This window comes from Pinus tabuliformis, chromosome 2_1 (assembly GCF_031772625.1).
Source record: "Pinus tabuliformis cultivar Carrire ecotype Pingquan chromosome 2_1, CPIR1, whole genome shotgun sequence".
Classification (NCBI taxonomy): Eukaryota; Viridiplantae; Streptophyta; class Pinopsida; order Pinales; family Pinaceae; genus Pinus; species Pinus tabuliformis.
Window position 1 is genome coordinate 897,768,383 of NC_142299.1, and position 27,352 is coordinate 897,795,734.

Here is a 27,352-nt window from a genome sequence, read left to right on the forward strand (position 1 = left end):
TATCACCATCTTCGAGACTGTGTGGTCAAGAGGATCATGTCGTTGCTGTATGTTTCGACCGAGGAACAGGATGCAGATATTTTGACTAAGGAATTGTCAAAATGCAAGTTCGAGTTCCACAGAGACAGGATTGGGGTTACTGATAATCCCTTTCTTGTTGAGAGGGAGTGTTGAAAATAACAACAAGAAATGGTAAATATAGAAGTGCTAAATTTAGTACTGCTATAAACAACATTTCGGGATACCTTTCTATTTTAGTTAGTCCCTGAACTAAAATAGAGAAGTAAATTTCGAATTTAATCTTAGCAGCTGTTTGTAAAATAATTAATTAATTCATCTTGAGTTAATTAGTTAAGGAAATCAAACATGAAGTCTATGTGGAGACATGCAACAATTTCTCCATTAATTGAGGAATTTATCCATCAGTTAAAGAGATAAGGATGAGTTGTAATATTGAGTTGTAATTAGTTGACTTAGTTAACTGAGTCAAGTCTAGTTAGATTAATTCAAACAGTTTGCTGAATTAATGTAAGTTCAGTTAGTTAATGCATGCATGCATGTAACTACTGCACTTCAGAGAACTGAATATTCTCCCATAAATAACTCATGCATGTTAGCTCAAACAGAGACCCAGTTGAGATCAGATGGAGGGGTAGTGTACTATCAGTTGCTAGAATATTCCATTGTGAATATTCCTTGCATGCAAAAGGAATTCTTTCCTTGAGGATTGTGCAGTTACTTCTTCAGGTTTTGCAAGTGTGATGAGGCCAATTCACACATGTGGCTTCACTAGACCCCAAGAAAAACCACGCAAGGAAATAGGAGGCTTGGAGGGCTTGAGGAGGACATATACAATGTCTATTCAGTTTGTGAGCTGTATTGTTTTGATTGCAGAGAGAGTAGGATAGCTTGAGAGCTGATTCTTTTTGTAACTTGAACAAGATTTCCATTTGTATGATAATACATAGATTAGGGTTTTAGGTTGAGGCTTTCCCTGGGTTATTTCTTTTGTGTTATGTGTGATTGATTTCTCATTCTCAGTTATATGTGTTCTCATTGATCGTGCTCAATTGATTAAGCTTTCACAAAGTGTTGTAGAAGTAGATCTTGTATTGTGTTTTAGTATATTGGACATCAACTTTGTACCCCTCACTAACGAATACCACAACTCTATGCCTGGGTCATGAAGGAAACCTCATGCTTCCCAACTCATATCCCAACACCAGACGCCCATAAAAAAACCAACCTTCATTCACTGATAGACCTAGGGTCATAGATAACGATTTGGTCCTTAATTACATGCATAACCGCTTCATGTATCTAGAATGTGGACGCGATTGGTTTCCTCCACCAGTCAAAACCCCCGTTTGGCCCTCTAGAGAGACCTCCCAACTGAACCAAGCAGGTAATGCCATTCAAACACCACAACTTCATCTCCAAGTTAATTCTTCTGCTCACCACTAGTAGTGTTAGGAAAAAATAACCCATATACATAAATTTGTGAAGCTTCAGCTGCAGGCCATCATGCCGTGCATACTTGCCACCTCGAGCTTTCATGACTGCCGCGTGTGAGGGCGGGTATTATCCCGAGTTGGCATACTTTTAAGTGTAGACATAAAATTGATGTATGATATATCTTTGTTTATGCATAAGAAACCTCTTTTATATAATCAACATAGATCAATTTTAACTCGAGATTTATCAAGCATTGACATGGATAAAATCTCTTGAGGTATTTCATTTTAGTTGTAGTAAATAGAATGCCCACAAGTGATTTTAACTTTTCATTTTTATGTACTTAACCTCAAATTCCATGGTGATGGCAAATACATTCTTGAAGACACATTTTTTTTGTATTTTCATGGTAATAATAAAAATTCAACCTTTTCATTGTTGTATTTTGTGTGGCTAATTGTTTACGGTAGAAAGGTTGCCCTAAGAATGATATCTATTGATATTCTAGCATCATTAGTTTTCTTAATATTTGAATTCCCCCCACCCCACAATGCATAAGTTGGAAATAAACACTAAAAATATTAACATATGTATTGTAGATCTAAGATAGGTACTTGGAGGGACATGGTTATTCAACCACTTTCCCAGAGAGAAAACGCCAATTCATAACATGGAAAGAAACTTGAAGCGAGCTAATGTATATATATGTGAGACACATACTCGAAAGTGTCACGTGGATTTAGCTGAAGTGGTTAGGAAAACAATCTGTGATCCTTTCCACTTAGGTTCTATTCTCGTAGAGTGACAAGTTGGCCCATTGTGATATATCTAGAAGGGTAAAAGGCCCAGGTGGGATGCCTAAGCTCTTGTCAAGTCACAAGTTTCCCACCAGGTGTTGGTTTTTTGGTTGTTGGCACTAGCTTAATGGTTATAGTGGTAGTCAAATTTGAACCTGTGCCTCACCCAGGTAACTTTGATCAATTACTGATTCCTTTGGATTCAATAAAAAAGAAAGAAGAAAAAAAGATACATACTTGAAATTGCTTTGATCAATTACCGATTCCTCTAAATTCAATACAAAAGAAAGAAGAACAAAAAATACATGCTTGAAATAGTTAGAGTATTTCAACACTCATATATAGATATATTTCATTCATTCGCACTCAACAACTTCCCATTTAATGATATCAATTCAATAGTCTTCAAGCTTGATTTGAAAGCTTTTTCTTTCACTAAATATAAAAAAATCTTTAATCACATAATCATACTTTATTAAATAATTAAATTAATATATACACATAAACCAGCTTTATATTTTTATTATTATTATTTTTAATTAAAATAACTTTATTATTATTTTAATATTATATTATCTTATAATATCCTAATAACCTCTTCAAAACACATATCATTACATTGATTTGATTATTGAATTTATCATAACACAATTATCTTTTTTTTACATAATCATAATAATAATAATAATATCCATTTTTAAGGTCACAGCGAAGCCAGACACCAAATTGGTGTATGAGACCCCCTTGTTTGTGGGACAAGGGACCCACCTCCACGCAGCCATTTGACTACTAAGTCTACAAAGGCATACATACTCTACCCCTCTGGTTTTGAACCTATGACCTCTTAGGAGAAAACACATGCTCTTAACTATTAGACCCATTCATATAAAATTGTAACTTTTTAATATAAAAAACATAATTTCCATTATAAAATTATTTATTTATATAAATTTATAGAGTTAATTATTAATTTTAAATATAGTTTAAATATTTTTGATTACCCATTATTCATTACTTGGTAAAAGATAAAAAGAAGAATTACCATTGTGTTATGTGTATCAAATCTGATAATCATAATAAATCGACTTAAACAACAACCTTCACATAATAACTTTGTTAAAATCTATTATTTTAATTCATAGCATTGAGAAAATCTCAAATAACTTTGTTAAAATCTATTATTTTAATTCATAACATTGAGAAAATCTCCCACCAAGATGGAAGAAATAACACTCTATTGTCCCATTAGGAACAAATAACATCACCCCACCATTTAGTGAACTCGCAAGCTCTTGAAACATTTATTATAATTAATAATTATTGTTGCAAGGGCAATTCATTGGATTGCCGCCAAGGACATCGGGAAAAATGAGGAGGGCAAGGATATATATTCGACATTGGGCTTGAAAGAGGAATTATGCGAGTTTCATCGGCCGTCTTCGCTTTCCTTCCCGTAATATCCCACTCCTGAATATTTATTTTCATGTCCATCAGGCCCTCAAGCGCTGTACGATCCACTGCTCGCTCTGAAGATCATAATTCCACTTCAACCCCCATCGGCCATGGACGCAACCTACACAGCCTACGGGCCGGAGTCGGACCCGACAGTGCCCCGGAACCGGCTTACACGGCAACGGTGGACGAGGTCTCGGACATCCCCCGCGAATTCCTACCGACTTCAACGACCGCAGTAGCAGGTATGTTAACAATTGTTTTTGTCTGTTTGTAAGTAAGTTCTAATGGCAGATGGTAGAATGGCTTCAAACCCTAGACGGGAAAATTGCAGGATCAGATGCGATGTTTGCAAAGAAATCAAACTTAGCTTAGGTTATAGTTTAAATTAAGTCTCTTGTTAATGGGGTTGTGGTTCGGCGGGTGCGAGACTTTCCCTATACACAATCAAACACCCACCGAAGTTTAATCATAACTGCTTGGCATCACTAGTTCGCCGCTCGAGGCCGTCTGGCCTGTGCAGTGGGCTGCATCCGAGATTTAATTCTCCGGAGACATGATTAAAGACCCACCAAGGTTTAATTCCCTGGAGACACAAATAAGCGGCTGGGGTCAAGTGCAAGTCCCGGATGAAATTCATTGAATAGCGCCCCTATCGTGTTCAGCATTGCTGGTAAGAATTGCTTGCTGTCATTAGCCATCCACTCGAGGGCCGTCTCGCCCACCCAACCGGGCAGTCTGTGTCCTGTGGTGCCCGTCTTCTTTGGGTCATTTGCAATGATTCTCTTGTGTTTAAAGGAAGCATCTTCCAAAAATAGAATTAGCCTATCACACAGCCAGCCCTACCTTACAATTCAGTCGTAGTGCTCTTTTCAAGGCTCCATTGAGCTCTGTTCTTTGTCATCCTTTTTGTTCTACCATAGAAATGAATTTCGCAACATTCATAATACAATGATTAACATGCCAATAGGGAGTATGCTGGGGAAGTGAGGAGAATGTCGCCCTTGCAGCTAAGGGCAAGCAGAAGGCCAAGAAGGGGTCTTCTAGTGGAGCAAAGTAGGAGAAAGGGAAGCAAAAGGCGAAGGAGAAAGAAATGAGCAAAGTGAAATGCATTACTCGTGGGAAGATGGGTCACTTTGTTATTCAATGTTCCAACAAGAAGAATAAGAAGCAGGGAGTTGGAGCTTTAGCAGAGGTGGAAGATTTCGCTTCTAGATTTGACACTGAGTTTGCCTTATCAACAAAGGTGGATGAGTTTGCCTTGGTGTTGAGTTTAGCCCCTCTTGTTACATCTTCCTACGCATGGTTCATTGACAGTGGAGCATCTTGCCATATACGAGTCTCTCAAAGGATGATATTGACTTGGAGATAACTCCAAGGTCAAGAGTAGCAGGAGTGGAGACAATATCATTTCAGAGGGAGTCATTGCCTCCTCTAAAGGTGACACATGTTCTTTATGTTTTGGGGTTGAAGAAGAGCTCGATATCAATCTCTAGCTTGGAGGAAATGGGGTATGAGGTGTTGTTTTGATATGGATAAGTGTTGATATATCTCAATGGATCTAGTATCGAGTGTGCTCGTGTGATTGGAGCTCATAGCGGGAGGCTATATAGGCTTCTTATTAGAGCCTTGGTGGCGCAAACCAACAATAGTGAGTTATGTGAGCTATGGCATAGGAGGATGGCCCATTTGCATGATGGGGATTTTAGGAAGTTGCGGGAGATGGTTATAGGTTTGCCTGACTTTCGCATGGAGCATCATGATGCATGTAGGGGGTGTGCTTTGGGAAAGTACACCAAGTCACCTTTTGTGAGCAGTGACAACATAGTTGTAGGTATCTTTGACTTGGTACATTGATGTTTGTGGTCCTAGTTCTCATGTATCATTGACTGAATCTTAATACCATGTGACCTTAATTGATGACCACTCCAGGAAGACCTAGAAGGATGAGGTCTTCAAGAGGTTCCAAGATTTTAAAGCTCTTGTAGAGAACCAAACAGGGAGGAAGTTCAAGGTGTTGAGATTAGATAAGGGGGGTGAGTATACCTTAATGGAGATGCAGTTTTGTAGGAGTGTTGGTATCAAGAGGGATTACATAGTGCCTAGTGGGGTGGTAGAGAGGAAGAACAAGGCCATAGTGGGTGTAGTTAGAGCGATGTTGCATGATCAAAGTTTACCTTTCTTCTTGTGGGCTGAGGTGTGTAACACTACAGTATATTTGCAAAACAAGAGCCCACATATATTCTTGGGGAGCAAGACTCCCGAGTAAGTGTTTACCAACAAGAAGCTAGAAGTTGGGCACATCAGGATTTTTGGGTGCCTTACATATTCACACGGCCCTGAGTAGAAGAGGACGAAGTTGGAACTCATTGCAGAGAAGGGTATCCTAGTAGGTTACAGTGAGATCAACAAATCCTACCTTATATATATATATATATATATATATTCCTATATAGAGGAAAGTTGTTTAGATGTGAGATTTGAGGTCTCGGGAGGTTGATCAAGTAGAGCAATAGACTCCTTAGTAGGGGCCACACCACTGGTTTCAGGAGCATTAGGTGGTCCATCAGGATCAGGAGGATCATCTACTTCAGTTGTGACAGGATCTTAGACTCTATTATCACCGAGCGTAGGATCACCTAGTGCATGATCGCCAGGTGTATGATCTCAGAGTCTAAGATCTCCATTGGTTATAGCGCAGAGCCTTCCTCATCAGGAGGTGAGGCACCAGTTGAGAATTTTCCCATATGTTAAAATTGGCAACTAGGGCCAAACTCCATGTGGTCATCTTATTTATGGCAGCTGATATTTTTCTTAGATCCCTCTCATTGAGAGGTGTAGGATTGATCTAAAGATCATCCGATTCCGATAAGTATTCATGGAGTTATGAATTTATTTATGTTATAAGACAATTCGTCAAGGTCGGCCAATAACCAAATAAACCCCACTTGTGCTCAACTTTTTAGTATAAATAGAGGTGGCCTTCAAGTCATTTCAACACACTTGGGATCTCTTCCTCTCTCTACTTGTCTTTGGGTTTTAATAGGAGGAGAGATCCTAAGGAATAACGTAGCCCTGATCCAGAGGATAGAAAGCCGTTACTGCCGGAAAATCTGGAAAAGTTGGAACTGCCGGAAAAGCCGGAATTGTCGGAACTGCCGGAGTTGCTGAGACTGTTGGAAAAGTCAGAGTTGCCGGGATTGTTGGAAAAGTCGGAGTTGTCGAGACTGCCGAAACAGTGGGAGCATCTGTCTCCGAAGGAGAGCAGCATGCAAGGGATAACTAACATTGGGACAGTTGTATGGTACTTAGCAGCAAATACACCAAGCATGCAAAGTTACAACTTACAGCTAGCATGCAAGGGACAACTAGCATGCAACAATAAGCATGCTAGGGACAACAAGCAAGCAAGGGACAACAAGCAAGCAAGGTGTAGACAACACATGTCAAGATGGCAACATGGTGCAACAATGGCACATAATGCAGTACAATGATGGGTACAATCATGATTAATGAAGCGTGATGAGATGCAACATAGTGATGATGGGTGCAGTGCGGTGAGGTGCAGTATGATGACGAAATGCAGCAAAACAATAGGTGAAGGAGTCACCTTGGAGAATCAGTTGAAGCAACATGTCTTCAACTGATATCATGTATCATTTTCTTAGAGATGATCTATGCACTTATCTAGATAAGTCAAAGTGTTGACTTTTGTGGTAAATGTACTATCTCTCTATCTCTCTTTGCTGAACTATTGAAGAACATATAAGAAGAATTGATCAAAGGTTTCCCCCAACAAAATGGGGTGGTAGAGAGGAAGAACAAGGCCATAGTGGGTGTAGTTAGAGCAATGTTGCATGATCAAAGTTTACCTTTCTTTTCGTGGGCTGAGGTGTGTAACGCTGCAGTATATTTGCAAAACATGAACCCACATATATTCTTGGGGAGCAAGACCCCTGAGTAGGTGTTTACCAACAAGAAGCTAGAAGTTGGGCACATCAGGATTTTTGGGTGCCTTACATATTCACACAGCCTTGAGGAGAAGAGGACGAAGTTGGAACCCATTGCAGAGAAGGGTATCCTAGTGGGTTACAGTGAGACCAACAAAGCCTACCATGTATGTATATATATATATATATATATTCCTGTATAGAGGAAAGTTGTTCAGAGGCGCGATGTGAGATTTGAGCTCTCGAGAGGTTGATCAAGTAGAGCAACAGTCTCCTTAGTAGGGGCCACACCACAGGTTTCAGGAGCATTAGGTGGTCCATCAGGATTAGGAGGATCATCTACTTCAGTTGTGACAGGGTCTCAGACTCTATCACCGAGCGTAGGATCACGTAATGCAGGATCGCCAAGTGTATGATCTCAGAGTCCAAGATCTCCATTGGTTATAGCGCAGAGCCTTCCTCATCAGGAGGTGAGGCACCAGTTGAGAATTTTCTCATATGTTAAAATTGGCAACTAGGGCCAAACTCCAAGTGGGTCATCTTATTTATGGCAACTGATATTTTTCTTAGATCCCTCTCATCGAGAGGTGTAGGATTGATCTAAAGCTCATCGATTCCGATAAGTATTCATGGAGTTATGAATTTATTTACGTTATAAGACAATTCGTCATGGTTGGCCAACAACCAAATAAACCCCACTTGTGCTCAATGTTTTAGTATAAATAGAGGTGGTCTTCAAGTCATTTCAACACACTTGGGATCTCTTGCTCTCTCTACTTGTCTTTGGGCTTTAATAGGAGGAGAGATCCTAAGGAATAACGTTGGCCTGATCCAGAGGACAGAAAGCTGGAACTACCGGAAAAGTCGAAATTGCCGAAAAAGTCGGAATTGCTAGAAAAGTTGGAAAAGCTGGAACTGTCGGAAAGGCCGGAACTGCTGGAAAAACCGGAGTTGTCAGGACTGTCGGGAACAACCGGAACTGTCGGGAACTGCCAGAATTGCCGGGAATTGCCAAAACAGTCGGAGCATCTGTCTCCGAAGGAGAGCAGCATGCAAGGGATAACTAACTAACATCGGGACAATTGTATGGTACTTAGCAGCAAATACACCAAGCATGCAAAGTTACAACTTACAGCTAGCATGCAACAACAAGCATGCTAAGGACAACAAGCATGCTAGGGACAACAAGCAAGCAAGGTGCAGCCAACACGAGTTAGGATGGCAACATGGTGCAACAATGGCACATAATGCAGTACAATGATGGGTACAGTCATGATTAATGAAGCATGATGAGATGCAACATGGTGATGATGGGTGCAGCATGGTGCAGCGCGGTGAGGTGCAACATGATCACGAAATGCAGCACAACGATAGGTGAAGGAGTCACCGTGGAGAATCAGTTGAAGCAGGATGTCTTCAACTGATATCATGTATCATCTTCTTAGAGATGATCTATGCTCTTATCTAGATAAGTCAAAGTGTTGACTTCTTTTGTAAACGTACTCTCTCTATCTCTCTTTGCTGAACTATTGAAGAACATATAAGAAGAATTGATCAAGGGTTTCCTCACATTGGGGTTTGTCCCTGGCTAGCGCCACATCTTGTGTCCTCTTGTCTTGGCTTGTCTTCTGCGATTTATGTTTATGTTCTATCTGCAGTTTACTTTAATGCTGATGTGATTGCTAATCTGGAAAAGATATTGAGCTAACTGTGAAAATTGAAATAAATTGCACTAAGCATAGAACATACCTAAAATTAACATGGTATCGGAGTTGAGGTGAAGACAATGCCCAAGCAAGAGTGAAAGAGAATATTATCAGAATGGTGGAACGAAATATGTCCTACCTAAAGATCACTTCATTGGAAGACCGAATCTCAAGGTGGAAGGAAAGGCAGATAACTAGTTCGGCCATTATGCGAAAGAGTGTCCGAATGGCAGGGACACATCACTTGATGATGATAACAATCATTCCAGGGACATCTTCAATGATCAAAGGAATGACAGGTAATGCAGGTCATCAAGGAAATGGCCGACTCTTCATAGAAAGCAAGGAACCCCAAGTATGAAGAATCAAATGTTGTTTTTGATAAGATAAAGAAGCATTATCTTGTATTGGCCCTCTCCTTCAGATTCTTTGGGAATCTGGCTTATAGATTGTAGTGCTTCAAGGCACTTCATCAGATAGATGGGTGCACTCTCTAATTTGGTAGAGATGGAAACAATCGTGGGATTATACTTGGAGCCGATGCCACCTATCTCAGAAAGGGTGTAGGGAATGTTAACTCTCAATTAAAAAAGGGTAACTCGATTCATTTTCAGAATCTCTTTTATGTACCTGATCGCAGGAAGAACCTGGTGTCCATCTCGGAAATGGAAGTCAAATGTTTCAGGGTGGCATTCATCGATGGAAAGGTACGTGTTAAAAAATATAATTTTCAAAGATGCTTTTTCTCATGGGTTCAGGGTTGGCAATTTGTATCAGGTTGTAGGATGGTCCATTGGGGATCATGTCAATTGACATATCGCATCTATAACACCGGAGGTCTACCGATGGGGCCCTACCTGATGTGAGTCAAATGGTGATAGGGATGTCTGAATTCAAGTAGAGCATGAAGGTACATGTCTGAGATGTACCAAAGGAAAATCTTATAAGGGGACCATTCCCCTCATGTAGCAGGTCCACAGGTTTGGAACAACCCAAGGAGTTTGAGATTCATGATCGAGAATCTCATGTATACAGGTGGAAGAAAGCTCTCTATGGCTTGAAGCAAAACACCCCGGGCGTAGTCTGAGAGGATTGGAATCGATCCAAACCATTACCCAAAGGTTGTGGATGATAGACCTCTCATATCGACACCTTATGAGGACGACCTATTTTTGACAGGTGCAGACCCTCTCATTTGCAGAAGTAAGAGGGAGTTGGATTCCGGATGTGGAATGATAAACTGCAAGCTTGTGACTACCTCGAGGATCTGAACTTTCGAAAGTTATATGGTAGTGATGTCGGACCAGATTTGGGAAATGCCTTTGAGTTTCATAAACCCATTCACGTTGATGTTCTTGGTGAACTTCCGTCTGGACATATGTTTTGCAGTTAGCATGGAGAGCTCATATTTGGTTGAGCCTCATCGGATTGGTGCCAAGAATCTTCTGAGATATCTTCAGGGCACAATCTCTCATGGATTGAGATACACTGCCGGAAATATGAAACTGCATGATTATTCGAATGCTAACTGGGTAGGCAGTGTGGAGGATCACTAGAGCACTTCTCAATGCTGGTTCTCTTTGGATTCTGCTTCGATATCATGGATGAGTAGGAAGCAGAAGTCGGTTGCTATAAGCACCGCGAAGACTGAATACATAGCTACGAGTATGATCTCGTGTGAAGCTGCATGGTTGTAGAAGCTCTTAAGTGAGCTGTTTGTACACATAATGAATACCACTGTGATTCTCTGTGACAACCAGAGGGGGGATTCGATTATTGAGGAATCCCGTATTCGACGATTGCTCCAGTAGATAGACATCAGATACTGCCTTATTTGCGATATGGTAAGTCGATGAGCCAGGAGGCTCCATCGCATTGACAGTGATGTACAGGTCGTAGACGTTTTGTCAAAGCCCCAGGGGAAGGTCAAATCTGTGACTTTCTTGAACGACTTGGAGTCGTTGAGAGACCTTTTTATAAGGGTCCTACATGTTGCATGCATTGAGCTCTGGGGGGCTTGGGGTACTTACTGGAGCAACATAAGACCACAGGGCGACTCACCCTCCTTGGTGGTGCGCTATGAACAAGATGATTAGTTCTTCTATGGGCCGGGATGATTAGTTCTCCTGTGGCAACTGTGGAACATGATCATTAGTTCTCCTATGGGTCGGGATGATTAGTTCTCCCGTGGCAACTGTGGAACAGGATGATTAGTTCACCTGTGGGCCAAGATGATTTGTTCTCCGTGGCGACTATGGAACAGGATGATTAGTTCTCTTGTGGGCCAGGATGATTTGTTCTCCGTGGCGATTGTGGAACAAGATCGTTAGTTCTCTTGTGGGCCAGGATGATTAGTTCTCCGTGGCATCCACTGATAGGATGATTCGTTCTCCTGTGGACAAGATGATTAGTTCTCCTGTCAAGGCATCCTACCCATGCATTCTGGTACCCATGCAGTCTGGGACTCATGGGAAGTACCTCTCATCTGATCAATGAGCAGAGAAATGAGGATGGGGACCATAGTAGTACTATCGATGGATGCATCGCTGTATCTACTGTACTTCCTATGCTAGGATGACCTCCATTGATTGAGGATCAATGAAACTGATATGGGATCAGTATGAGTGGTTTGAGACACTCTTGTGATATTGATCTAGGATTAATAAAATTGACTTCGGGTCAGTAAGAGTGATGTGACACACTCTTTAGATGAAACTGACTTCAGGTCAGTAGAGAATGGTATGAGACATTCTCGATCAATTCTTCTTCTTCATGGTTCAGCAGAGCAGAGCAAAGCAAAGCTCAACAGATTAGAGTAGAGCAAAGCTCAGCAGATCAAAGCAGAGCAGAGCAGTGCACTGATGGCAGAGATAGTACAGTCGGACATATGGATCAACGTATGGAGTTCTCCCTAGCTGAGAGGGAGTGTTAAAATTAGCAACTAGGGCCAAACTCCATGTGGGTCATCTTATTTATGGCAACTGATATTTTTCTTGGATCCCTCTCATCGAGAGGTGTAGGATTGATCTAAAGATCATTCGATTCCGATAAGAATTCATGGAGTTATGAATTTATTTACGTTATAAGACAATTTGTCAAGGTCGGCCAGCAACCAAATAAACCCCATTTGTACTCAACATTTTAGTATAAATAGAGGTGGCCTTTAAGTCATTTCAACACACTCGGGTCAATACAAGATTGTAAGAAGTATTTCTTTATAATAAAAATAAGACAAAGACAACGACAACGTCGATTTTCTCCTACATTGGGTTTCCACCTAAAAATCTTGGTGTTGATGTGTTGCTTATGTGTGATTGTTTATTTTGTTCTTACTACACATGGTTACTGTTTAATTAATGCTTATTGAAATACTGATACACTGGTTCAAGTTAAACAGGTGATGAATTAACTTAAAAGTAAGTTAACTGGATATACGCTAGTTGTCTGCATAACAATGGCGTTCATACGTATGTTTACTTTAGTATAGTCGCGTACAAAAATCTGAATAAGAAAATAAAAGTTTAAGTGAGTTTTAAAATACAGATTCATACCCCCCCCCCCCCCCCACTAATTTTCCCAACAACAACCATGGGGATTTCAGGTGCATGGGAGGGAGTTTCATGTGTGTAGGCTTAAGAAAACCTTATATGGATTGAAGCAAGCGCTGGGGGCATGGTACGAGAGGATAGATGCCTACTTGTAGCTGATGGGTTTTCAAAAGAGTGATGCTGATCCGAACCTATACTGATTATGGTTGGTGATGATCCACTCATTCTGGTTCTATATGTGGATGATTTGTTTATTACAGGAGAGGACAAACTCATCTGACACTGCAAGAGAGATCTTGCTTTAGAGTTTGATATGACCGATATGGGGTTGATGCATTACTTCTGGGGTTGGAGGTTTGGCAGGAGGATGGACATATCTTCATTGGTCAGGGTAGGTATACAGGTAATAATTTGAGGAGATTCTGTATGGAGGGTTGCAAGCCTACGATATTTCTATGATCACCAACTGGAAGAAGTTGCATGCTTCAGATTCCGAGTTGGTGAACCCCACCTTGTATTGTCAGTTGATCGGTTCATTAGTGTATTTGGTCAATACTAGACCAAATATCTGTTTTGCAGTCAACATGTTGAGTCAGTTTATGATGGAGCCCAAGAGAGTGCACTGGGTGGCTGCGAAACATGTGTTGCGATACCTACAGGGCATAATGGATTATGGTTTGGACTATGTTAGCTGTGATGGAGTCAGATAGATTGGTTGCACAGAGACGCAGACTCAGATTGGGTTGGCAGTGCTAGTGACAAGAAGAGTACTTCTGAGTGTTGTTTCTCGTTGGGCTTAGCAGTTGTGTCATGGTTCAGTAGGAAACAGAGGTCAATGGCATTGTGCAACGTAGAGGCAGAGTATATGGCATCTAGTCAGGAAGGTTGCGAGTCATTGTGGCTTTGCAAGATGCTATTTGGTTTATTTTGTAAGAGGACGAGACCAACTAAGATATACTGTGATAATCAAAGTTGTATTAAACTTTGAAAATACAGTATTTCATGACCGGTCAAAGCATATAGAGATCATATACCACTTCATCAGACGCTGGGTTCACAGGGGAGCTGCAAAGCTTGAGTATATATCCACTGATGAACAGGGAACAAACATTCTCACCAAGTTATTGCCAAGGGGAAAGTGTGCATACTTTAGAGACAAGATGGAAGTGGTGAGAAACGACTTTCTCGGTAAGAGGAAGTGTTGAAAAATTGAGGGTACCAAGGAAGTGTTTCCTATGGTCTTTGGTACTCTAGGCCTAAGAGTACACTTCAATAACTTTTGTGGTGGATTTGGGGTGTTATAATTAAGTCATAAGGGAAAATGTAGTATGTATGAATGGGGTCATTCAAATAGATAGATGATAAGTGGTGTTGTACTAGTGCTCCTTGAGATGTAACCACTTGATTCATGCTTTTGCTGTCCTGTCACATAGTTACGTAGATACTCCTCGATCCATTTATCCACAATCTCTATCTAGTCGTTTGTTTGAGGGTGGTAATTGGTACTAGGGTTAAATTTGTGCCCACCAATCTAAACAACTCCTGCCAAAATGCATGAATAAACTTGTTATCTTGATCGCTAACTATATTTTTAGGCAACCAAACACCTCCTTGAAGAACAATTTTGCCACTTGTGTTCCCTTCTAATTTGCTGAAATCACAAAGAAGTGTGCGAACATGGTCAACCTATCAACTATCATGTAGATGCAATCCTTGCCCTGTGCCTTGGGTAGACCTGTGATAAAGTTCATTGATACACTCTCCCATGTTTGCTCCATAATTGGCAAGGGTTGTAGCAATCCTGTAGGAGGCATATGCTTGGGCTTCTTCTGCTGACAAGTCATGCCCTTTTTTATGTGCCTCAACGCATCACTCCCTTATGTGCCTCAACACATCATCCTTGAGGTCTTTCCAAGAAAACCTTTCCTTGGTCTACCTATAAGTTTTGAAGAACCCTTGGTGTCCTGCTAGTGATGTGTTATGTGCGGCCTTCAAGATCTTCTCCTTGAGTGTGGATTCAGGGACCAAATATAACCTATCTTTATAGAAAATGACCTCATCTATTATTTTGTACCTCTCATCTTGGATGAGAACATTTATTAAATCACAAGCAAACTTGTTTTTGGCATTTCTACTAAGAGATGTGCTTTCCAATTTCCTGTGATCTCCATGAGTGAACATGTGGTTGGTTTCCTAGAAAGTGCATTAGCCACAACGTTCTTTTTGCCCTTCACATACTCAATATGACAATCATAGGCTAGAATCTTACTTACCCATTTTTGCTGTCTTTCATTTATGTTCTTTTGCTTCAAGAAGTCCCATAAGCTGTTATAATATGTTTTGACCACAAACTTGCCCCCTACCTGTTGGGTTGTGTTATATTCTTTCCACGATTAGCTCCCCTAGTTAACCGGGGGTTAGAGGGGGGGTGGAGCTCCCCCTTTGTTGTGCAGTGGGGAGGCGGTTAGCCCCCCTCTACAGGGTCGGGGTAGTGCCCTAGGGAATTTTGCAAGAAGGAATTTGAAGAATTCTGTAAGAAGTGTGGTATAGCACGGCAGAAGACTACTCCATACACACCTGAGCAGAATGGAGTTGCAAAAATAATGAATAAGACGTTGATGGAAAGGGTAAGAAGCATGCTTAGTGGTGTCGGGTTAGGACAGGAATTCTGGGCAGAGGCGGTGGAGACAACGTGTTACCTGGTCAACATACCACCTTCATTAGCATTGGAGGATAAGACTCCACAAGAGTTATGCACTGGTAAGAAACCCTTTCTTTCACATCTGAGGGTATTTGGATGTGATGCATATGTACATGTTCCAAAGGAGAAAAGAACAAAGTTGGATAGTAAATCTGAGAAGTGCATCTTTATTGGGTATAAGGATGGTTTAAAGGGTTATAAGCTTTGGAACCCAGTAACAAAGAAGGTTGTGTACAATCAAGATGTGGTGTTCAGAGAGGTGAAAGATGTTATTAAACATGAAGTCCAACCAAAGGAACCTAAGAAGATAGAGTTTGAGCTTAAGGAGGAAGAATCAGACTCTACAACAGAAGAGGAATCAGAAGATGAAGAGCCACAAACTCCGGTTGTGAGAAGATTAGTTCGAGAAAGAAGGCAACCAGAAAGGTATAGTCCATTTGATTTCTGTTCAAATTTTGCTTTATCTATTATTGATGATGATCCTAGAACTGTGAAGGAAGCAGTAGATTCAGAGGATGGCAAACTCTGGAAAGAGGCCATGGTTGAAGAAATGGCATCTTTGCACAAAAATGAGACTTGGGACTTAGTGGAGTTGCCGACTGGAAGGAAACCCATTGGCAGCAAATGGGTGTTCAAGAAGAAGACAAATGCAGAAGGAAAGGTGGAGAAAAACAAAGCTCGGTTGGTAGCAAAAGGTTATTCCTAGGTGTCGGGAATTGATTTTGGTAATATTTTTTCTCCTATTGCCAAGGTAGCTTCTATTAGATTACTTGTATTTGTTGTCGTTGCTTTTGATTTTGAGGTAGAACAGAGGGATGTGAAGACAACATTTCTTCACGGGGATCTGGAAGAGGAGATCTAAATGAAGCAACCTGAAGGCTTTGCGGTGAAGGGTAAGAAAGAACTGGTATGCAAGCTAAAAAAGTCTCTGTATGGGTTAAAACAGTCACCAAGGATGTGGTATCAGAAATTTTATACATTTATACGGGGACTTGGCTTCACCAGAAGCAAAGCAGAGCACTCTGTGTATTTCAAATTAATTGGTGACCCTGTTATTTATTTGGTCTTGTATGTGGATGATATGTTGCTGGTTGGAAATGACAAAGAAATTATTCAGGATTTGAAGACCCACTTGTCCTCCAAATTCGACATGAAAGATCTTGGTGCTGCAAACTATATTTTGGGCATGGAAATTAAAAGAGATCGGGCAAAGAGAAGCACTGGTTAAACCAGAGGAAGTATGTCGAGACAATACTGCAGAGGTTTAATATGCAGGATAATAAACCAATGTTCCACCAAGACTCCGAGACGGGGAGACGCGGGTGCGGGGAGACGCACAAGGGGGACTTGTGGGATTACCCTCAATTTTAGGGAAATTTAGGGGGTATGGGGGGACGTCAAGGTATATATATTTTTTCTTTTTTAATATATATATATATATTTATTTATTTATTTCAAATTCATATTCAATAATGAAAGCATAAATACAATGATACATACATAATTGAATTAAATAATGAAATACATTGATCCATACTCATCATCCTTACTAATACATACATGATTCATCCATAGACCACGAGATTCAATAATGAAATATTCTGATCCATATTCAACATTCTAGAATCTACATTGATTTAAAAATTAAATTCATCATTCATCATTCTAGATTCTAAATTGATTTAAAATTAAAATTCATCATTCATCATTATAGAATCTAATTAGCACTAAGCAAAATAGGCTATAATAGATATTGAAATCTTAACGCTGGAATAGTAAATTGATATAACTAAAACTCAAAAACAGTGGAGTGATGAGTCTAAAAGTCACTCTAAAGTACATAGAGGGCTTGGTGCTCTTGATTAAGTACTAAATCCATACCCTTGTACATGACAAAATGCAATGAAAACATTGCAATGCATTGAATCCTGAATTCCTGAAAAACTGTTAAGTCTGCTATATTTTGAGTGAGATCTAAAATATTACTTTCTCCATATGAAATCCAATGAGGTCGAAACCACTCTCAAACATCCCGAGTCATTTCATGGTAATGTTAAAAATTTAAGTAAAAGGATGAAAATGAAAGATAAAGGAGAATGTCACTTTTACTTTAAGAATTTAACATGACCATGAAATGCATAACATTAATAGCGCAATATGGTCAAATACTAGGTTTCCCCACGTCTCCCCGCGTCTCCCCACGTCTCCCCAAAAGGGGGACGTGGGGAAATGTTTCCCCAGACGACCCTCTGTCCCGGGTGCGTGGGGTGCGAGGGGTGCGCGCACCCAACCTTGGGGGACGTGTCCCCGTGGAACACTATAGTAAACTGGTGAAGGTTCTTATTCCTGTAGGTGTAAAGTTATCTGCTGAACAGTGTCCCAAGACACAAGAAGAGGAAGAGGACATGTCCCGTGTTCCATATGCAAGTGCAGTTGGTAGCCTGTTGTGTGTGATGGTCTATACTAGACCAGACATTGCACATGCCGTGGGAGTATTGAGATCCCATGGTATTGGATGCTTTGGCATGTATATATACGTATTGTAACATTGAAAGGAACTAATGAAAAATCAAGCTGGTAGTCCTGGTTTTGGGATCCAGGGGAAAATCTCTGTGTATATTTGTATTATGTTTTATGCTCTCACTATTGTTTATTTTCGGTGTGTTTAGAATTCATATGCAGTTAATTTCTGTACAGGGTTAAAACTTACACTACCAAGTATTGCTTGAACTTCGTCAAAACATACTAATGGCGAACATCTCTTTGTCCTAGATGGAATAGAGCTTCTCTGGATCTTTGAGTTTCTGGCTTTCAAAGACTATTGAGTGTTTATTTTGCATTATCATAGCTCCTATCCCCCACCCAAAGCATCACACTCCAACACGAAGGCTTGGTTGAAGCTAGGAATTGCCAAAACCAACATGAGCTCATCACCTCTTTGAGCTTGTTAAATGCTCTAACTTTTCTGTCCACCTGAATGCCCCTTTCTTCATTTAGTTTGTCAATGGTGTGCCTAATTGAGAGAATCACTTATGAATTGCTCGTAATAGTTGCAAATCCCGAAGAATCCCCACAACTCGATAAGTTTCCTGGATGTGGGCCAATCTAGTATGGCCCGTATCTTCTCCTAATGTACTTGTACCCCTTTTGCGCATTGATCTCGTAGCGCAAGTAAAGAATTTTTATAATCTTAAAATCACACCTTGATGCCTTGGCATAAAGTGACTGCTCCTTCATAATACCCATAATCCCATCCAAATGTCCCAAATGCTCCTCCCATGTTTTTCTATATATAAGGTGGTCATCAAAGAACACCAATAAGAATGTCATCAACTTGTGTTTTGAAGATGTGATTCATGCAGGACTGAGAGGTGGTCGATGCATTGGTCAACCCAAATGGCGTGACCAAGAATTCAAAATGCCCACAAGGCACCTGAAGGCTATTTTATGCACATCTTGCTCTTGAACTCGAATCTTATGATATCTTGATTGAAGACCTATCTTTGAGAAATACATTGCTCCATGCAACTCATTCAACAAGTCATTAACCTTGGGGATGGAATACCTATTTTTGACGTTCTTCTTGTTCAAGGCTTGGTAGTCAATGCTTCTTCAGATAGTTAATTCCCTGTGGCTAGAACAAAGAAAAGTGACTAGGTAGGGGGGATCACCTCCCACTCGAACTAGGCCAAGGAGAAAAATGGGGTCTTAAAGCCTTTGAGCCTCAGGGTCCAACAAAACAAAGGCAAATAATCCAAATCCAATCATTCCTTGAATGAATCAACCCTCTTGTATTTATATATTTCCTTGAGGGGATTTTTCTCCTTAATTAATTGAGGTTCACATAAAACTCCAACTTTAGACTTTTTTGCCCTAGTTGCCCGAAACCTTGACCTCTGCTGCCAAAACAATTTCCCCCCTTTATCGAGGACTATATCCTACAGGGATCGATATGTTACTTTGTCCCTTGGGCCAATTAATCCCTCGTGGACATTAGAGTCCCCCCTTCCCGACTCATGGGCATAGTTGCCATTTCGAACATACCAACACTTCGAGATATCATTTTGTTGTTGCATTCTACTGCCTACGCCCATATCTTCATTAGGTACTAGAAAGTGGGGATCCTTATGCGCTTCAAAACTTGAAAATGGGGATCCTTATGCGCTTCAAATTTTGTACTCCCATGAGGCACAAACTTCACCGGTTCTAATCTGTGAAATTGATGTTGCCATTTTACAATCCAATTAATTTTTCCATCCGAGATTTCAATAATGTGTAGACTGCATCAGTGAAATTCCCTGATCTATACTAAGATCAGTGAAATTACCCATTATGTCTTCGCTTAGACTTCTACCATGCTCCACGATTTTCCAAGAAAATCTTCTAACATAATTTCCATGATGTTTCCGCCTAACCATCTCCCAAAGTGGTCTAGGATGAAAAAAGGAACAATGATCTTGAATATAGATATCAACCATTATTTTCAACCCCATGCATGTGGACAATGCAGGATATGGGGAGACCATATATATGTTCCTTATGACACCAAGGAGTAATCTATGTGAAATCTGATGCAATGACATGTTTGTAGGTGAGAAACTTGTTGATATTGAACGCACTGAATTCTGCATTGTATCGTCAAGTTTCACACCAATACAAAGATGGGCTATCCAATCTCTCAAGAATGCGTCGTGTTCCACATGCTTGACCTTATTAGATTCTAAGTTGTATGTGTAGTTCTACAAGCTGACATGCACGTGACTTCTCCTTGTTTGGGTATGACCTCCATTTTCTTGGTGGTTTACAATGTGAGGACCACCATTGGTCATGCCTCTCAGAACTACCTTGTTGCCCTTTGGGTCTCGGAATTCCATTTCCATCGTTTGGTAGTTCATCACAATTCTTCCTAGCGAGTACAACCACTGAACTCCTAACACCATATTAGTATCTGCCAATTCTATCACATAAAAATCATCAGTAAGCATATACTTACCAAGAGTGATGCTCAATTGTGGAACTACCTGGGTGCATGTCATATGATACCCATCAACTGCCCTCACTTCAAAGCCCTCAAATTCTTGGACGAGGATGCCTCTCCTTACCACTATGACTGCATCAATAAAGTTGTATGTTGCTCCACCATCTATCAATGCTATGACACGTTGCCCTTGTATAGCGCCCTTGATTTTGAATGTGTGATATTTAGGAACTCCTGAGAGAGTGGCGATAGTACCTCCTTCAATTCTCGGAAGTGGCTTCCTTGCTACTTTTAGGGGTGGTGCTTCTTCATAGATGCTAAGCTCCTTGCTTGGTGGCTGCGTTGTATCACTCTCATTGTCGCTATTGGGCAATACTTCAATGTAGTGAATCTTACCTTTGTATCACTCTCATTGCCGCTATTGGGAAATAGTTCAATGTAGTGAATCTTACCTTTGTATCACTCTCATTGCCGCTATTGGGCAATACTTCAATGTAGTTAATCTTACCTTTTCCCAAAATCGGTGACTTGGTTCCTATGGCTCTTTGCAAGTGACATAAAGCATCTTTCTTTTAAGCTTGTTCGGGTCTCTTCATCTAACCAATCCTTTTTAGTTTCATTGTCCAGAGATATCTTCTTGCCCTTGTCTTTTGGAAGGATCAGTGGCATGGGTGAAGCCTTCACTTTTGGTGCTGCACTTCCCATATCTCGAGTCTTCTTGATGGTGTCCTGTAGGGTTGTGGGATTGAATGCCTTACCCCAACCTTATAGAGGTTCGACTAATCCTTTTGTGAAGAACATGATAAGTCTTTCTTTGGCTATGTTTGTAACCATGATTGTAGTTCGTTTGAATTTTGCGATATACTCTTCATGCGATTCGGTTTGCTTGAGTTGTGCCAACTCTCTAAAGTGTATATGTGGGTTCTTCCAATCAAATCTATCTAACAATCTCTGCATAAAACCTACTTAAGAAGTGATGTTTGCATGACCCAACGTAACCAGTCCATGATACCACCAATCACGTGCTTCTCCTTCTAGGTGTAGTGTGGTGAGTTCAATAACATCTGTTTTCTGGATGGGATGAAGTTGGAAATAAGTGTCCAACTTTTGTACCCAAGCCCTCGCTGAGCATTTTGATGACCCATCAAAAGGGGGGATGGCCAACTTTCCTACCTTGCGCATCAAATACAGATTTCATTGTTCTTCGGGTCTATTTTGATATATGATTCTGATATATATTCAAGTGTTTTCTTCTAGTGCTGCATACTCCCGAAAGTATTCATCAAAGAGTCTATTCTGCTCTGCTGCCTCTTAGGTCGCTATATGCTGTTGGTTTAAAAAAATGAGGGAGTAAGGTTCTGAGGTTCCCTCCACTAGCTGCCCTAGTGTTAGTGCGAATAGTAGGACCAAGTTTATGGTTACTGCTACCTTCAATGGTGGTTTTGTTGTTGCCAACAACGGTTGGGTTTCTTATGAGTTGAGCCATTAGCTGAGCGAATTGCTTCTGTGCTTGAGCTAATACATGGGCTATTTCTTGTTGCTGTTGAGTCAACCGTTGTCCTTGGTATTGTCTTTGCATTAATATGCCAGTCATTTGTTGCTGCCCCTGGAGTATGGCATTTAGTAAGATACCAGGGTCTTGTTCTCCTTGCATTTTCCTCCTTATGGTAACGATGCTTGTTTCTGTTGGAAGCATACAATTTTTGCACTCAGGGTTTCTTAGGAAACTAGGGTTTCTTAAACAGAGTTCCTTCATTCATCCAATAATGAGATAAATAATGCTTTCAACAATAATGAATGAATAATTATAGTCTTTAAATCAACAAGAAACCCCAAGGGCAGAATTGTATTCAACAATAAATCTATCACTTAAGCAAATTACCAACAACAATGATCCCAGTTCCCTGAATTGATCCGCAGACTAGACAAACAAAGTTGATAAATTCTGCTACGCTTCTATTGCAATTGTAGTTGTTCCCTGAAGTTATGGAAAAACACAGGAAGAGATCCTTGTGTCTCAATGATTAGCAAGATGACTTTGCACTCAATACCATATAGCAATTCAGCCACAGTTCCAGTAACATGAACGAGATCTAACAGAGTTTCATGCAATAAACAATGTTTCCTACTTGCCCTATAAGTTGAGCTGATGCTTCGATGTGGTTGTTGGGCTGTTTAGGCAAAAAATCTGACTTTGAATGCCTTCAAATCCCTTTCGATCAGGTTTGGATCCCCTCTGAACTCTACTTCCGGAGCATGACTTCTCTCTAAAGCTTGGGTCTGCTAGAGAGGTATTTTATCCTCTGCGAGAACTTAGAAACCCAATTGTATCTTCCACAGTACTTGGTCTGATATTTATATGGCCATGGATCTGTAACAGGCTATGATTAATCCTCTGAATTGTCTTCAAAAACCCTTGTTAAACCTCAGTAGTATTTCAACCTTCCTTAGAAGAGTCGTCCTGTAGGAATTTCAAGGAGAAAATAGAATTATTTAACTTCAGACTCTTCGTTTTACTTGAAAAAGTTGCCTCTGCTATTCCCCAGAACAAATTCGCATGCCCCAACCTCAAATTGCAGAAACCCTCGTCCCAATCTCACGAATGTTTTGGTTTGTCTCAGGAGATTAGTGAATTCGTTCCTATTTTCTCAGACAGGCTCGCAAATCTTCTATAATTTTGACGACTTCCCTCAAAATATCCACAAATTCACCGCTGCTTCTTCAGATAGTTAATTCTCTGTGGCCAGAACAGAAAAAAGTGACTAGGTAGGGTGGGATCATCTCCACAAAAACTAGTCCAAGGAGAAAAATGGGTCTCAAACCCTCAGAGCCTTAGGTTCAAACAAAACAGAGACAAATAATCCAAATCCATTTACGCCTCCAATGAATCCAACCCTCTTGTATTTAATATTTATATATTTCTTTGAGGGGATTTTTTTCCTTAATTAATTGAGTGAGGTTCACATAAAACCCCAACTTTGGGCCTTTTTGTCCTAGCTGCCCCAAAACATGCCCTCTACTGCCCAAACATTGGGTATTTTGGGGTTTTCCCTTTGTTGAGGACTATAGCCTACGGGGATCAATAGGCTACTTTTTCCCTTGGGCCAATCAATCCCTTGGGGACATTACACCCTAGGGGAATCTTTCCAAAAACTTGGTCATGCTCATTCAATAATAACTGAGTATCTGTCTGATACTGGTGACTGCTAATTGATGACTTCTGTGTTGTAATTAGACATTCTGCTGTGCAAGTTACATCTCCATGCCGGATATAGCCTCCATTATCTTAGCTGATACAATTCAAGTAGCATCATTGGACATACCCCTCAACACTATCTTATTGCCATTGGAGGCCCTGAATTCTATCTCCATTACTGGTAGTTCATTGAGAGCTTCCCCAACGAGTACAACCATTGTAGCCACGATACAACATTGGTGTCTACAAGATCTACTACATGGAAGTTGTAAAAAAATGTGTAATTACCCATTGTCACATTCAAGTGTGGAACCCTCTGCATGCATGTCATGCTGTATCCATCAGCCACGACAGTGTCACAACCCTAAAACTCGTCTATGGGTATACCTCTCATTGCCACCAGGGCTGCATCAATTAAGTTGTGATTTGCCTCGCCATTGACCAAAGATGTGACTTGTTGTCCCTGTTGTTGTACCAAGAAATGTCTTGACACAAGGAACTGTTACTCCACGAATCTTGCCCAGAATCCGTTAGACGGTGTATGGAGAAATTTGTGAGAATTCCCTAGATGCAAATCAAACACATATAAAGACTTTCAACTAGAGAGCCAAAATATTGTGTACTTGAACCCTCACAAGCTGGAGATGACTATTGGATCTGAAGTTGATGTTGGAGAAGCTGCTTCTACATGAAAATCCTGCAACTAGCCACTCTGATCAAAATTGCTACACATAAGCACCAAAAAACCAACGAGTTCAACCATTGTACCCACAATACAACATTGGTGTCTACAAGATCTACTACATGGAAGTCATAAAAAAATGTGTAATTACCCATTGTCACATTCAAGTGTGGAATCCTCTGCATGCATGTCATGCTGTATCCATCAGCCATGACAATGTCACAACCCTCAAATTCGTCTATGGGTATACCTCTCTTTGCCACCAGGGTTGCATTGATGAAGTTGTGAGTTGCCTCGCCGTTGACAGAAGTTGACTTGTTGTCCTTGTTGTTGTACCAAGAAATGTCTTGACACAAGGAATTGTTACTCCACGAATCTTACCCAGAATCCGTTAGACGGTGTATGGAGAAATTTGTGAGAATTCCCTAGATGTAAATCAAACACATATAAAGACTTTCAACTAGAGAGGCAAAAGATTGTGTACCTGAACCCTTGCAAGCTGGTGACGACTGTTGGATCTCCCTGAACATTGGTGTTTGCAAGATCTACTAGATAGAAGTCGTAAAGAAATGTGTAAATACCCAATATCACATTCAAGTGTGGAGTCCTCTGTGTGCATGTCATGCTGTATCCATCAACCATAACTATCCTGCTAAAGGGCAAATCAGAGAGGAAAAGGTGTGCATTAAGGTCAACAAGACAAGCAATGATTAGAGGTCACTCTTATTGATACAAGGAGGGAAAAATAGGCTGTAACATCTGTATGACCTCCTTGTTGAAGAAATTTCAACCCCCACTCCGGTTATCAGTTTTCCTTATCATTCCATGCATTTAGTTTTAAATCCAAGCATGATAAAAATTCTAAAATTTAGAAATGACAATATTTTCTGAAAACAAAAATTTAGAGATTTCACAACTGCTGAAATTGCAGAAATAAAACACAATAAAATTACGACAACCACCCACAGAAAATAACACAGTGATTTTTGGTCAATGTGACCCTGGAAAAACCCCCTACAACTCTTGGGGAAAACTAGTTTGAGAGCTCTTCTTTATTCCTGAAAATGCTTTTATAGAGAAACTGAAATACATAGTAAAAATTCCAGCAACCACAAATTACAACTTATCTTGATTTCCGTGCTTGCACTCGGCCTCAAAAATTGTGCCAATCATCAAACAGTCAGAACAAAAATTTTCCAGCAATAAAACAACATTAAATGCTGCACGGTCAGCCTCGAAAAATGTGCCCAGAACTAGCTGTACGAACTTTACAGATTTCAGCAATATGATTGCCTCGAAATTCATGCCCTTGCTACTGCCTCTCTTCCTCGATTTTTGTGCTGTCTCTCTTTTTCGATATCTATGCCTTTTTCTTGTTGTACTGTTTTGCTTTGGGATGCGTGCCAATAAATGTTGCTGCTCAGATTCGCTGAAATGTCTTCTTGCTCTCCTTCACTTCCTCACTGCTCAGAAATTTTCTCCTTGCTCTCTCTTCTCTTTCTCTCAAATGCTCATGAAAGAATGAATGATCTTTTCCTCTTCTCTTCTCCTTTTACTCTCTAAATGACCTCTTGGGTTACCCTAAGATCTAATCGCTGAGATTCATTTAGATCTAGGGATGAAAATAAATGTGCATTTAATTCTAATAATCTATTTTTTAATTCACCCACTTAAATAAAGACCCACTTAACCTTTTTATTTCCATAGTCACTTTTTCACTTTCTAATTCTTCATTGACTTTAATAAAGTCACTTTTAAATTAGAATGTAAATTTACCACTTATAAAGTCACTTTTAAATTAGAATGTAACTTTCCACTTATAAAGTCACTTTTAAATTAAATTGATTTTACCACTTATAAAGTCACTTTAGGAGAAAAGTAAAAAATAAATTTGGACACTTTTCCCTAGGCCAAAGATCAAAGCCTTAGGGAAATACTTGTCCTCTGGTACCCAAATTTTAACACTCCCTCTTATCGAGGAAAGTGTTCCTCGCCACTCCCATCTTGTCTCTGAAGTAGACATGCTTGCCCTGTGGTAAGGCTTTGGTGAAAATGTTCGCTACTTGCTCATTTGTGGAAATGTACTCAAGCTTGACAACTTCCTTTTGGACATAGTCTCTAATGAAGTGATACTTGATCTCAATATGCTTTAACCTATCATGAAAAACTGGATTCTTGTGAGTTTTATGCAACTCTGATTATCACAGTAAATTACTGAAGGTCTCGATGCCTGACCAAATAGACCAAACAACATCTTGCGAAGCCATATGGCCTCACAACTAGCCAAACTAGAAGCGATATGCTCTGCCTCAGCTGATGCTCAATACAACTTATTGTTGTTTCGGGCTGATCCACGACACAGCTGCCGAACCCAACCCAAAACAACACACAGAAGTATTCTTCCTATCTGAAGCACGACCTGCCCAATTTGAATTCGTGTACCTTGCCAGTCTCACGCCATCAACCTGTCTATAATCCATACCAAAATCCATAGTCCCTTGCAAGTAACGAAGAATGTGTTTTGTTGCCACCCAGTGCACTCTCTTGGGCTCACACATGAACTGACTCATAGTGTTAACTGCAAAACATATATCTGGTCTAGTGTTGACCAAATACATCAAACAATCAATCAGTTGTTTGTATAGAGTAGGATCCCATGCATCTTAAACCCTTGCGGCTGCTCAATATAAACCTCCTCCTAAATGAAGCCATTGAGAAATGCGGTTATCACATCGATCCGGTGGATCTTCCAACCCATCTTTGTTGGAATCGATATAATGGAGTGAGTAGATGTATACTGAGCTACGGGAGCGAAGGTCTCCTCATAGTCAACTCCCTTTATCTGTGAGAACCCTCTCGCCACAAATCGAGCTTTTGAACTTCTCGA

The 27,352-nt window shown here is 40.4% G+C and overlaps 1 protein-coding gene across 1 annotated transcript in view; it reads left to right on the top strand.

Moving 5' to 3' along the window:
- Nucleotides 1–3,630: 3,630 nt before the first annotated feature.
- LOC149203549 (RING/U-box superfamily protein) overlaps nucleotides 3,631–27,352 on the top strand; it is an 84,332-nt gene continuing 60,610 nt past the window's right edge. Inside the window, exon 1 of the mRNA XM_089403497.1 lies at nucleotides 3,631–3,949. Within this exon, the coding sequence (XP_089259623.1) occupies nucleotides 3,736–3,949 (214 nt within the window). The 5' untranslated portion in view covers nucleotides 3,631–3,735. The remainder of the gene's footprint in view (nucleotides 3,950–27,352) is intronic.